The following is a 14,295-nucleotide window of genomic DNA, read 5'->3' on the forward strand; positions in this document are numbered from 1 at the left end:
CTGTATCTGTGAGTGTGTTTCTGCTTCATTTTGACCACATCTTTATCCATTGGTCTGTTGTTGGACTGATAGGTTGCTTTTATACTTTGGCTATTTTAAATAATGCTACAGTGAACATAGGGTGGTTATGTTTTTTCAAATTAGTGTTTGTGTTTTCTTTGGATAAATACAGAAGAGGAATTGCTGGGTTGTATGATAGTTCTGTTTTTAGCTTTTTTGAGGAACCTTTTCAGTATCCCAATAGTGGCTGGATCGCTTGACAATCCCACCAATACTACACAAGGTTCCTTTTTCTCCATATCCTTGCCAACACTTATTATTTGTTAGTTTTTTGACAATAACTAATCCAACAGGTGTGAGGTTTTGATTTGCATTTCCCAGATAATTAATGATGTTCAGCATCTTTTTATATCTGTTGGCCATCTGTGTGACTTTAGAGAACAGTTCTCAGCTTTTTGTTAATAAGTTGTCATTTTGAAATAAAAACCAAACTTGTAAAATAGAAAATAAGACTACATGTTTTTAATAAATAAAAGTATTGGATTCTGCCCTGGCTGGTGTGGCTCAGTGGATTGAGAGCCGGCCTGCAAACCAAAAGGTTGCTGGTTCGATTCCCAGTCAAGGCAAATGCCTGAGTTGCAGGCCAGTTCCCCCATTGGGAGCGTGTGAGAAGCAACTTACTGATGTTTCTCTCTCTCTCTTTCACCCTCCCTTTTCCTCTCTCTAAAAATAAATAAAATCTTTTTTTAAAAAAGATTAAAAAAATTTTTTAAAGTATTGGATTCTTATTTATGCAGTTAACTTAGAAATCCCTTTTTAATAATCTCTTGCTTATACAAAAATAAATAAAATGTTAATTGTTCTTTGAAAACTTTCAAATTCTGGCACTTCCTCCATAATTCAGTTCCTTCTCTGTCAAGACATAATCAGTACATAATATTTTGGTGAATAGTTTTCTAAATGTCTTTATATTATTACTTACATTTAGTTGTGGTGGCAATAGTAGTAGTAACAGTACAAAAAATTTGGGTCAATGTATCCTTCCTCTTATGCTACTGGAATTTTCATTGAATAGTACATACTTCTGTGTCAGTAAATACAGGTCTACCTTTTCTCTTTAAGAGACACAAAGTATTTCAGTGGATAATTGTTCACAAGTTATTTAACTGGTTTCCATTTGGTGGACAGTTAGAATGCTTGTTTTAAAACTTTCCTGGAGTGAGTATATTTGTATATGTATCTCTATGAACTCTTAACGGTACAAACCAGTCTTATTTCAGAGCATACATAATTCATAATTTTTCATTAACTTACACCCTCAATCTTTGCGCCTTTATCATTGTATCATCACGCTGCTACTGTTGCTAAAGTAGAGAATGTGTAAAGTCAATAATTTTCATTATTTGTAATTATGCTAATGATTTTATAGGTTTTAAATTTTTGTTATGTCAACCATTATTGTATTAACAGATGAATTTAAAGGTCATTCTTTACTACAAGCAGCCAGAGAAGCAGACCTAGCCAAAGTTAAAAAAACACTTGCCTTGGAAATCATTAATTTCAAACAACCACAGTCGCATGAAACTGCGTTGGTAAGATTTTATTGTTAATCCCTTCTGTGGGTTTTTAATAGTGATGTGAGCACAAAATACGGTTTTTGTTTTAGAACCTTAAAATAACTATGGTAACTGAAGTGACAGGGATTTCCATTTTAATGTTGGTTGGGTTAATTTTTAAATTTGGTTCAAGAGGCGATGGTTCTCAGGGTAAGAATAGACTTGTTTGCTCAACCTTGATTTGGGAATTGTTTTTACATTTGTTTTCAACCAACCGTATTATAGCAAATCCACTGTTGTGGCCAATGCCTTCCTGAGTAAAAGACGTGATTCTCTCTATAGAATCTTCTTTTTCTTGTGGTTGCTAGACAGATACATATTTGTTTTCCATAGAAAATTAAAGTATTTTCAGAGATACTTGCATTATCCTTTTGAGTAATCACATTCTAAGAATTAGTACATTCATTATAAAAAAAAATGGTAAGATTGTGAAAGGTTTTTTTTCCAGACCATACCAGTTGTCAAAGTTATTCAGGTTTTCCCTTCTAGGGTACTTCTAGAAAAATTAGTTTATGTCATTGGGACTGGCCAGATTACAGGGTGATCTTTCAGGTACAGGGCTGGTTAGAGTACTCCTGAATTCAGAATTCAGACGCTTGTGATGCCTCTATCGCAGATCTCTGAATATTCTTCAGTTAACATTCCCTCAGGTGCCTGGCCCAGAACTAGTCCAGCTGTCCTCGGAGCATGTGGCAACAACAGTACAAGTGTCACCAAACTGAAATGGTCCAACTGTGTTACACCTAAAAATATGGCTCATAAATTGGGATTCAGATACATTCATGCTGTACAGCATTATGCCAGGAGATACTCAAAGTCACAGAATAAACTTGACCTGCTTTCTGGAGTGTTCATTTTATTTATTGTGAATAGTTTTTTACTTTTTAAATTTTAACGCAAACATTAATATAAAATGGATTTGAATATAAACGTTGTATAAATCTAGAATAAAACAAAAGTTCTGAGAATACTTCTTCCTCTAAACCCTCTGAGGTCCCTCACCTCCATGCCTGCCCCTGGGCTTGAAGGCTCGTTCTCTGTTGTGCTGGGAGTGCCTCTGGAGGAGTTGAAGAAGTGGTGATTATGTGGCTGACAGCCTAATGGAGAAATTTAGGTTCAGATCTTGTCGCTTTGGAGAGGCAGTGTTCTGATACCTGCAAGTAAATACAGACTGGATACTTATGTATCGGCTAAAGGAAAAGAAAAAAGTCTTTCTTAGTGCTTAACTAAGAGCTTAGTTTCGTCTTTCTTTCAAGACACGTTTTGTACTTCCAGTGTACTTAGGAGGAGTTTTGATCATCTTGATAATGTAAAGTATATATTTTGAGGTAACAGTGTTCTAAACAGTCAGCATGTGCTATTTAACTCAGAAATCTACTCTAGATAGAAGCTTATTTTACTAACTTACTTTTATTTACAGCACTGTGCTGTGGCCTCCCTGCATCCCAAGCGCAAACAAGTGACAGAATTGTTACTCAGAAAAGGAGCAAATGTTAATGAGAAAAATAAAGAGTAAGTGCAGTCGCAGTTGTTCGGTTCTTAAAGGGGAAGTGCACTCGGAGTTAGTAACCTGCCCTGTCTCCTCCTCCCCGCAGCTTCATGACCCCTCTGCATGTTGCAGCCGAAAGAGCTCACAACGACGTCATGGAGGTCCTGCATAAGCACGGAGCAAAGGTGAGGCACACTCCCGAAACAAAGTGCCAGACTCGGCACTGTGTGGCGAGCTGCTCTTAAGGCTGTTAATTTCTTCAAGAAAATCAGAGAGAAAATAATTTTATAAAGGACTGTTAGCGTGCATTTGAATTCATTGATTCTCCTTGAAAGCTGATTTAAATTTTATTACTAGTAAAAAGAATTACCTGTGTTTCATTGTTTCATTCTTCTATAAAGCAATAAAATGTAACTACAGGCTTAGCATTTGAAATACATCTCAGCTTTGCATTATTTTATTTTAATACTGGAATTGATGTATTTTTATAGTCAACACCAGTGATGGTTTATCAGAAACTAATTTAGGAAAATAGTCGTCAAAATATCACTTTATTTTCATGAACATCTCTATTTCTTCAAACTGACAATGATAATTTTTCAAATAACCTCAATACTAAAGAGTTTTAATTTGTGAAAATAGTAATCTTTATTTAAGAATAAAGGAATTAAGACTGTTAATAGTTGCTGTGCAGATTTATGCTGGCGGCCTCATTAGGTGTCAGCCTGTCTGGGCCGTGTCCCAGCCTGAGGTGTGTCCCAAGGAAGAGTGGGAGTCTGACTAGGGCGGGGTCAACAGTGAAAGACTCAGCACCTGTTCACTTTCAGCTTGCCACGGTGTACTGCACTTTTTACACGTGTCCCACTCAGGAGATGGGTAGATATTACCCCAACCAGTGCAGTAGAACCCTTATCAATGCCACTGCTGATGATAAGAGGGAATGACCGGGGCAGTCTGACAGCATACAGAGGTGGTCTGGCTAGTTCGTGAATTCGTATTTTCAGGAATTGTCATACTTAGCGTTGTGCTTTTTTTGATAAAAATAAGAGAGTTCAAAATTTGCTGCTAGTTCTTTGACAACAAATGACTATTACTTGTGTACAGGTACTTTTTAAAAAAACAAAACGTAATCAGACCCTTAAAGGTAAAAGTTACATATTTTAGAATGAATGAGAAAGTAACTGACTTTTAAAAGAAACTTAAAAATGAAGAGGATATTTTGAAAATAGATTTTTAGAAAATGTCCATTGTCTTTAATTTTTTTTGCCCCCAAAATGATGTAAATATATCACCCAGCTCTCTTATCTATATAATTAAAAACCGTGAAAACCAATTTCTAAACTGTTTTAAAAGTCTTTCTTAATTTGTTTAGATGGTTTTTGAATCTATGAAAAACACTTTAATGCAGCATCTCCTTATCAGTTTATAAGAACATCAAGAAAGATGCAATCTTAGTAGCAGAATGTCAGTTCAAACTTCAGCGTAATTAGCAAATTACATTAAGAATGAGCCATGCGATTTAGAAGGCGTTGCTCACGGGGCACTCTCTCCAGCGGCTCTGCGTGTCTGGGGGGAACCTTGTCAGCCCTTGGGACCAGCCATCGGAAAGGAGCGCTGAGTCAGACCCGCACATCTCCGTCACAACTTTTAAAGGATTTTTCAGGGTTTTTTTAATTGAGCCTAAAGGTATTTTGTACCACTAGTGATTGAAATATTTTTAAAATTTTAATTGTTTCATCTCTTTCCTGCCCTTGGTAATTTCTCTTTTTGTACAAGTTTTATACATGTTTATTATGTATTAGGACCCTGCTTGGTTGTAATTTACAAATGAGAGCATGTATATTGAGTGTTCTTAAAACATTTTTTATTCATGAAGTACATGATCCAAAAATGTGGATATCCTTGCTTTAAAAGGACAATTGTTTTTAATTAAGAAATCAGGATGAGCTGAAATGAAAGGGAACAGAGTTTTACTGATTTATTACCTGTTTTGAGAGTACCATACTGCATTGTTACATAAATAAGGTCTTGTTGCTTTTAAGCAGAGAATACTAAGCTAAGTGGGCTTTCTGCTACACTTACGAGCATCACATGTTTATCATTGTCCTATTTCTCAAGATGCGCTATAGCACCTTAGCTGGCGTGGCTCAGTGGATTGAGCGTAAGCCTACAAACCAAAAGATCGCTGGTTCAATTCCTGGCCAGGGCCTGTGCCTGGGTTGCAGGCCAGGTCCCCAGTTGCTGGCGTGCAAGAGGCAGCTGGTGTATGTTTCTCTCACACATCGACGTTTCTCTCCTTTCTCCCTCGCTCCCCCCTCTCTGAAAATAAATACAATCTTTAAAAATAATATTAAAAAATTAAAAACCTTATGGTATTTATAATATTCTGGAAAAACCATGAATAAGCTCTTGATTTTGGGAAAATATCTATTTGTTGTCTCCCATGAGTCATTTTATACCATGAAGGTTCAGTGAAAAATAACATCATTTTATAACCTATCCTAGTCAGCGCTACTCTAGGTCTGTGGTTCTCAGTCTTTGGCTGCCCTTCATGTTCACAGTGCATTCTCATCAGTAATGTCAAAATTCATCAGTAGGGCATATGTACTTTAAACACCTTGGTGTGATGTAGAATGACTTTTAAACTAGCATATTCTCCCTACTTTTTCCACTACAGTTCAACTCAATCCCGAATACCTGTTATTAGGTGATTCAGAATACCTGTTATTAGGTACATTAACAAGGGAGGGGGGAGTCCTATTTATTGGGACTGTGAGCCAATGGATACCAGTTGCCATCCGCCCAGTCACTCCTTCCCTGGTTCCAAAACAGGCTGCTGTCCCTTGGGGCTGGTTTACCTGGTGACTAATGCCTTAGTAAAAACCCAGCTCAGCTACTGTGTGCCCTAATGTGTGCTTGCTTAGTGCTCTTTCTGGGGAACATGCAGTTTCAATTTGATTTTCAGACACCTCATGGTTTCCCATTTGATTCTAAAAACACCTACAAAACAAGCAGCACCAGCCTTGAACGAAGATTCTGCCCTCTTGCACTGCGTCCCCATCGTGCGGCCTTCTCTTCAGGTCGAGTCCCATTCTCCAGCTAAGGCCATTGAATCAGGAAAGGCAGGGAATCTGGCAGGGAGAGTTACTACCAGTAGTTAATGTCTTACTTAGAAAGAACTTAGTAATAATAATATATGCCAAATCTTTCTTTTGCATGTTAGACTAAACATACTGTCTCTATTAACATAGACAGGCACACTTTTCAGCTTAGAATCCTCCACTTTCTAGTTTTGTGACTTTGGAGTCATTCCCTGAACCTTATTTGAGCTCACAAGCAATACTTTGATTACTAGTAAGTATGAGCATTATATTTTTTCCCTAGTTGTTTTTTCAAACTTACACACTATGTATTTCCCTTAATTATCTGACTTTTATATAAAACACATATATACATATGTGTATATATATATAATCTCTTTATAATTTTTTAATTCACTAACTCAACAAGTACTGAGATGCAAAATGATGGAGACCGCGTGCTGGATACTGAGGGAGATGACACTTTGGAGGTAATGCAGTTATCAAACTTGAAGCTCACCCTAAACCAATCTAATGGCATTAGTAACGAAGAAGGAAGAAAAAGATGAAAGCCACTTGTGAAGGAATAATTGCATGACTTGGAAATGAATTGGGCATTGGAATGGTCTTAGAAAATGGAAGTAGAAAGGCTGGAGAGATACTGGTGTCCTGTGCCACGACAGTGGTTTTGTGCTTGGAGTTGATGTGCCAGAGCAGTGACTTTCAACCTTTTCCATCTCATGCCACACACAAACTAATGACTAAAATTCTGGGACACACCAAAAAATACAGTTTTTGCCCATCTGGCAATAAAAATAGGTATAATTTTGATTCGTTCACACTGGAAGTTGTGTTGGCTCTTGTTATGTTTTTATTTGATGGTCTAAGGGAAAGAGGTCCGTGCCCCTGAGGGTCAGGTATTGCACGCTTTAAAAAATCTTGCGCCACACCAGTTGAAAATTGCTGCAATAGAAGAACATTTAGATAAACCTAACAGTTGGAAATAAATCACTGTGATGTACATAAAAGAGAGTTTAGGATTAGAAATGCCTGTCGGGCAGCCAGCAACACAGTGACCATACGTCGTGGGAATGAGCGGGGTCCTGTGGGAGAAAGATGGAGAGGTGAGTTGAGAGGCAGGAAGGAACCTTCGAGGATTGCCCATATTTACAGAGCAGTGAAGAGGGGACAGAAGGGCCTGTCCCCATGTTTATTGAGTGTAATGTGAGGAAGAAGAAAGAACAGGTGATGAGTGCTACAGAGAGGAATCAAGGTAGACAAGGGCATTTAATTTGGCAGTTCTCACATGAGGGCTTTGGTAGCTTTGGAAAGAGGCAGTCCAAAGTAGAAGTAGACAGTTAAACTAAGGCCCTGGCAATAAACAGCACACTCAAAGTGGGTAATTTGAGGACAGTTTAATAAAGAAATTATATACAAAGGTGTGGGCAAGTTTAAGGAAGTCAAGAAGGAATGAGGTAGTACTAGTAGCAGGTGGGGAGATGTTATCATCCCTGGGCCTAAAGGGGCGAGGAAAGGAAAAGGTCACTGGGACCAGAACGGGGAATAGCCGTGTGGAAAAGGCCACCTGACTACGCCTGCAGCGCTTGACAGCGGTATTCCAACCCGTCTCCTGCCATCGTTCCCATTGGCCAAGTACAACAAGAAGTTCAAGACCGCAAGAGCCCATTGATGTGATCCATGCAAGTGATTTTCCTAAGACACTTAGCAGGGCAGAGACTGGATTTGGACTCAGAGGGGCAAGCAGGCAATATTTAGCAAAAAGATAGGAAACAAATGGCCAGTAAGGAAAGGAGGAGTATAATAAAGTGGAGATATTAACCAACTTATGTGAGAGATCCACTTTTATCGGAGTAAACTTCTATATATTAAAAAAATTAATAATTTTCTCTACCGATGCCCTGCTTTGCAAATTGACTATAAGCCCAAACAGGAGTGAGATTTCATCTTTCATACATCAGTTTGTTCTTTATTATTGCTAGTCTACCCTGGCGTTCTGCATTCTGTTGTTCCTGCCTTGTCTGCTGTTATTATTAAGTAGAACTTGAGCCCTGATCGCATATGGTATTATTAATACCTGAAAACAAAGGTTTCATTCAGAGGTACTTTCTTTCATGCATAAAAGCACTGCCATTTTGTCATTAGTGAGCGTCTGTTAAATGTGTAGAAGATAACAAAATTTCTTTTTGATTTTTCATGTCTTAAGTTGACAGACTTAGTTATATTGTGTGTCAGGAGAAATTGTGTCGATAGTACTTGGCATTAAATGGGCTTATTTCTCACACTGATAATTGATCGATAGTCTTTGCTTATGTGTTAGCTCGTTATAAGGGTTTTATTAATTCTATTCTATAAGTGGATTGATAAGCACCTTCTGTTAGCCCAAAGGTGTTAAAGTGCTTTTAAAGCTATAGTTCCAAAGTATCTTTTATACTTCAAATAATATCTGAGGTTTGATTGTATCAAAGTACACCAAAGGGGCCAGCGTCTCGGAGACGTATTAGTTACCAGTAACGGAGCAAGTACCTTTAGATTAAGCACAAATGGAAATCTATTCTGTGCTTATGGGAACATATGCTTGCTGCTTTTCTGAGATAATCATATGGTTATCCTGTAGAAATACTCTGTAGGAATTGTAGCTAAGAGTCACAAAGGACTAGAACAAGGAATGTGGGGACCCTTGGGTACCTTGGCTGCCATTCTCTCCCTTTGTCTCTCTGAGGTTGCCTGAGTTTCTTTCTTCTGTCAGTCTTTGTTCATCTGCCTCATCTTTTGTTTTAATGGACTATATTTTCCTGTTTTACTTTTATACGGTCTAAATATGGCCTTTGCAGCCCCTCCCTTATGTCTTTGACTTAGAACTATGCCTCCTGCAGCTACCACCTCTCCTGAGTCTCCGGGACGAGGAAGGGAGAACATGAGTGAGACTTGAGTGCGCTCAGCACAGCTGCTGGGTTGGCATCCTCCAGTCTGATCAGCTGTGCTCAGGGAGGGCTTTCTCAGGCACGTAGGGCATGTGAGAAGGTAAGCACCCCTGTACTAAAGCAAAGAAATTATGTATCATTATAACATTTACATATACCTCCTTTTGGAGAGCTTGATTGTTTTTTTTTTTAATTCCATGTGAACTTTGAAGGTTCACAAATAATACACACAAGGTCAGCCAAAGAGAATTTGTTAGCCAGAAGTTATGATTAGTCTACTGGGTACAGAAGAATAATGAAAATCTGAAAAGATGTATCGGAGCAGGATCTGGGTAGTCTCAGAGGAGAGTTGTGGTTTTGTTCTCGTAGTACGTGGAGAGCCAGAGGAAATGCTTGAATAGGAAGGTGGCGTGAGCAAAATCCTGCTTCGGGAAGGTAGATACTTCCTATCAGACTGCTTTCCCATAGAAAACCAATGACAGACATAGAGACTCGAGGTGCGTGTATAATAGCTGGCACAATCATTGGCAGTATTCAACAAAAATCGCTTTTTGAGATTTTTGTAAAGAGGGATGAGATAGTGTTTTTTACCTTCAAGCTGAAAAGGCTGTAAAATGCCCACCCCCATTCCCTAGGTTATAGTGTCAAGACACAAAATCGACAGTTCTGTGTAGATATTTATTTATATGGCCATTTGAAATATAATCATTAAAGAGTGTGAATCCACTGTTTTCTATATTGTGCCTCAGGTTCACCATTCATATTTATAGAGAGAAGCTCATCTTACACACAGCGTTTTTAATGTTTAAAAATACCGTCTGTACTTTACCTGCTGTTCAGTCGATCCGCTCAGACACTGGAGGTAACACTGGCTGGTGTTAGGTTTATGTCTGCCTCTCCCATTGCATTGCTAAGGTGTGTTCAAGGATAATTTCGACCAAAAGCATATTTTACCTTTTACGGTGACTTTAGAAACTAACCTTCACGGAGTGGAGCTTCAGTATAATCTAAGCTGGGGTATGGCAGGCCTATCAGACTATGATAAAACAATACGTATATATAGTAGAAAGCAAGGCAGTGTAAAAGTAAATTACAGGTGGTCTTAAATGACATGTGGAGGGATTCATTCAAGTTTAAATGAAGGCATTGAACAGTCACTAAGCTGAGGAGTAACTTGGTAAGTTCTGTATTTCAGAGTAATAATTCTCAAACTATGTTCCCATGATTTAACAAGCTGCGTTGAGGATTTTCATCACGATGATTGAAGAATTTAGTAGGTTTCTTATCCAGTTTCCAGAAAAATGTTAATTAGAATATTCTCAAATTCATGTTTTCCTCTTGAGGTGAAGAAATAATAAACAAAGCCCTGGCTGGGTGTCTTAGTTGGTTGGCATGTCCTCCTGTACCCGCAGGGGTACAGAAAGGTCGCGGGTTTGATCCCTGGTCAGGGCGAGTACAGGAGGCAACCCACTGATGTTTCTCTCTCTCCCTCTCCCCCTCCGTCCTTCTCTCTCTGTCTCCCCTACCCCCTTCCTTTCTCTCTAGAATCAGCAAACATATCCTCAGGTGAGGATTTAAAAAAAAAGGTTTTAAAAAAATATATTCATACAAAAGTTCAAGCAGCCTGTGTTTTCCATCAGTACATGCTAACAGCTGCACTTTTATGCTATCTGTGAATAAAACGGTCATTTTTCTGTTGGCAAAGGTGGTAAATAGTCAGTATTCCACAGCGAATTCCTTGAAACCCCATTACAAATTTAGATGAGCCCTTGCCTAAACACGTGACAGCCTCACTTGTATCAATCGGTGATAGACTGAAGACAAGGAGATCAATTTTTTTAAATCCTTTTCTTCTTTCTTGTACATTTGGTGGGTGTGCACAAATGTTTTGAATAACCAACAAGCATGTATTTCAGAATTTACTATGCACCATTAACGGGAGCTTTATAGAGAACCCAGGAAACATAACGTAGTCCATATCGTCAATAATCTTAGTTTTACTTGGTAAACAAAAACTTTTTCAATGTTGTAATTTATAACAAAGCACTGAATTGACATAGGTGTTCAGAAAGGAAGTAATTATCAAGGCTTCAAGTAATCAAGAAGGGCTTCTTGGAGGAGGGGGATCTCATAATGCAGGAAGGCAAAAAGGAGGGCTTTTCTGAAGCAGCAGTATATGTACAGGGTACACGGATGTGGGTCCTGACCGCAGTGGAAGGTGTTTGCTGGGACACCCTGGAACACAGGTTATCCAAGAACATCATCCAGAAGTTACACATCATCTCAGTTTTAAAACTAGCTAGATTATTATTCTTAATACCCTTCAAACTCTTAAAAATGGGATATTTGATATTTAAACCTTTTCTATTTCTGGCTTAAATGTGTTTGTAATTCAGTTAGGGCATTTTATTATAATTTATTTAATAAAATTATAGAAGAAATGAACCACTTTGACTGTTTCTTCTTACGTACTATGTTGTTTTGATATTCTGAGAACGCGTTTGAGAAAACCCTTTCATCCAGAAGTTTTTAGCGTGCATTTTTAATGCGATAGGCAGTGGGTGTCGGGCAGAGTCCCGGCCCTCATTCCCGTTGTCCAGGGCAATGGCAGGGCGTAGAGGATGGACAGAAAGATGGTCGTTTAGGGAAGGGACAGGTAGGTAGTAATTTTCGGTAAGGTTGTCAGAGAAGGGTAACGTAAGATGACATGTCCTGAGAACCAGGGACTAAAGTTAATAATGAATTATCCTTGGCATTTTTCAAAAAGCTTTGACACTTGCTTTTTCTCATTTGAATTTATTTGCTTGAGTATAAAAGAAAACAAAAATGATGCTCAATTTCCTGTGCCCACCCAATGATTTTTCAGATGAACGCACTGGACACTCTTGGTCAGACCGCTTTGCATAGAGCTGCCCTCGCCGGTCACCTGCAGACCTGCCGCCTCCTGCTGAGTTATGGCTCTGACCCCTCCATCATCTCCCTACAAGGCTTCACTGCGGCGCAGATGGGAAATGAGGCCGTGCAGCAGATTCTGAGCGGTGAGTTGGACTAGCCCACCACCGCGTTCTCTTCTTTCTCTCCCACGCCCACTGCTGCACACGGACAAACTTTGTGCCCCCTGTTTTACAAGTGGCTCTTTGGACTGTTTGTTTGTTTGAATATTTATCTTGCGTTTCTTTAATGAAAGTTTAGCCTGGAGCCCTGTCACCTTTTTTTTGCTGAGGTGAGGTAGGCATCAGGAGAAGGAAGCAAATACTCACTTTAGGTTTTTTAGTTTTAATTTAAAAACCTGACTTGGGTGTTATGGTCAGAAATTAATTAAAGCTCATATAAACAGTGTGGAATTATGGTAGTTCTAGAATCTATCAATAGAGAAAATTACAGATCATTTATATGGTAATGATCTCTAGTTAATTGTTCTCACATGTGTTATAGTCTGACCTGTGTTTTGTGATTCTTTCTTGCACTTTTATGAAATTCTCTTTTCCTGGTTTAAATATAATTATAAAACCTAGCTGAGGGTGGCCAGTGCCTACCTAGTACAGTTTTGATACTTTTAGTACTTAGTTTATCAAGGAAGATTATAAAGCTGATACAAAAATAGACACTAGTTTCCAAAGCACTAAAATTAGACAAAATAACATAATCCGTCTATTGAAAAATGATGAACTTTATACAAAAGAAATTTCATACAGTTGACCCTTCTTTCTCATTCCTTTAATTTTGTCTGTGGGGTGGATCTGCTCCAGAAGGACATACCAAACTGGAAGAGTAAAATGAGGAAGGCAACAGACGAGGAGTCCAAAGTCCTGGTTCTTGTTCCTACCTATAGGCTAAGGCCCCCTTTTTATGACGAATATTTTCTAACATGCCCTTTACAATCCAGAAATGAATTCATAAATAATATGGTCATGGTCTAAATATACAGATTCCTTTCAAAAAGCTGTATTAAATGTTGTAACTATAATATAAAGAGAAAGTGACGGTAAGTTGTAATAAAATAACATAATTACAATATTATAATAGTAATGGCTTAGGCAAGACTACAGTGGAATACAAAAGTTAATCCCACAGGTTTTTGAAGGGCCCCTGAAAAGTCCAGTCCAGCTGAGAATCGCTGCTGTGTACTGAAACAGGGGCCGCTCCCAGGCGTATGGAGATCACGCTGTGTGTGATTGGCGCTGAATCGGAGCTAACCAGCCGCATAAGGGTAGCTGTGCCACATTGTGAAAGCTGTCGATAAGGGTTTATTTTCCTCATTCCAGTTCATTCTTAGACAGCGATCTTTCCGGTTCAGTCTTAGACGGTGATTTTTAGACACCCGAAGTAAGACCTGTCTAGGGCATCTTGACTATTAAAAGAAATAAGATCTGTTTGAAGGAATAAAATAACCTATTACAGAATTTCAAGCTTGAACTGTGAAAAACAGAACTTCATTTACCTTGTTTCTGCGTAGCAATAAAACATTTACTTAACCCTTCTTTGACTAGAAAATATTTCTGCCTTCTGAGTAAATTCTAATTTCTAAAATGTTTGACTTTTGTTAAAACTTTCTGAATTTTTCTCTTAAACTTTTTACTAAGAACCATGTGGTACTGACTTTAAGTATCTTTAAGCTGTAACCACAAATCAGGCAGATATAACTATCATATCAAAATTTCTAACAATACATAACTTTTAGAGATAATTTACAAAATGAGGAGGAAAGGGCTGAATAAATGAAGCAGGTTAGATCTAGTAATGCATTTATTTATTTATTTATTTATTTATTTATAAATAATCCTTCCTCAAGGATATGCTCATTGATTTTAGAGAGAGGGAGGGATTATGAGAGGGAGAGAAACATCCATGTGAGAGAGAAACATTGATTGGTTGCCTCTCACACGCACCCCAACCAGGGATTGAACCTACAACCTAGGTATGTACCCCAATGGGAATCAAATTCTCAACCCTTCAGTTTATGGAGCAACGCTCCAACCAACTGAGCCACACCAGCCAGGGCAGATCCATTGTATTAATGCTTTTAAAGTGTCTTTATGACTCCTGGTACAAGATTAAATGCTGAATCACAAGTGAAATATTTTTGATAATTCTTCTTTTAAAAATTGATTTGTGAGATAAATCATTATTCCAGATAGGTTATTAAGTGCTTAATTTAGTACATGCCA

At 38.3% G+C, this 14,295-nt stretch overlaps 1 protein-coding gene across 2 annotated transcripts in view; it reads left to right on the plus strand.

Annotated features, from left to right (window-relative positions):
• The window catches only part of TNKS (tankyrase), a 157,095-nt gene that overhangs the window by 110,971 nt on the left and 31,829 nt on the right, over positions 1-14,295 (plus strand). For both annotated transcript variants that reach the window (XM_053916860.1, XM_053916861.1), the window contains exons 9-12: positions 1,471-1,592; positions 3,037-3,128; positions 3,212-3,290; positions 11,994-12,165. In XM_053916860.1, the coding sequence (XP_053772835.1) occupies positions 1,471-1,592; positions 3,037-3,128; positions 3,212-3,290; positions 11,994-12,165 (465 nt within the window). The remainder of the gene's footprint in view (positions 1-1,470; positions 1,593-3,036; positions 3,129-3,211; positions 3,291-11,993; positions 12,166-14,295) is intronic.

This window comes from Desmodus rotundus, chromosome 13 (assembly GCF_022682495.2).
Source record: "Desmodus rotundus isolate HL8 chromosome 13, HLdesRot8A.1, whole genome shotgun sequence".
NCBI classification, from domain to species: Eukaryota; Metazoa; Chordata; class Mammalia; order Chiroptera; family Phyllostomidae; genus Desmodus; species Desmodus rotundus.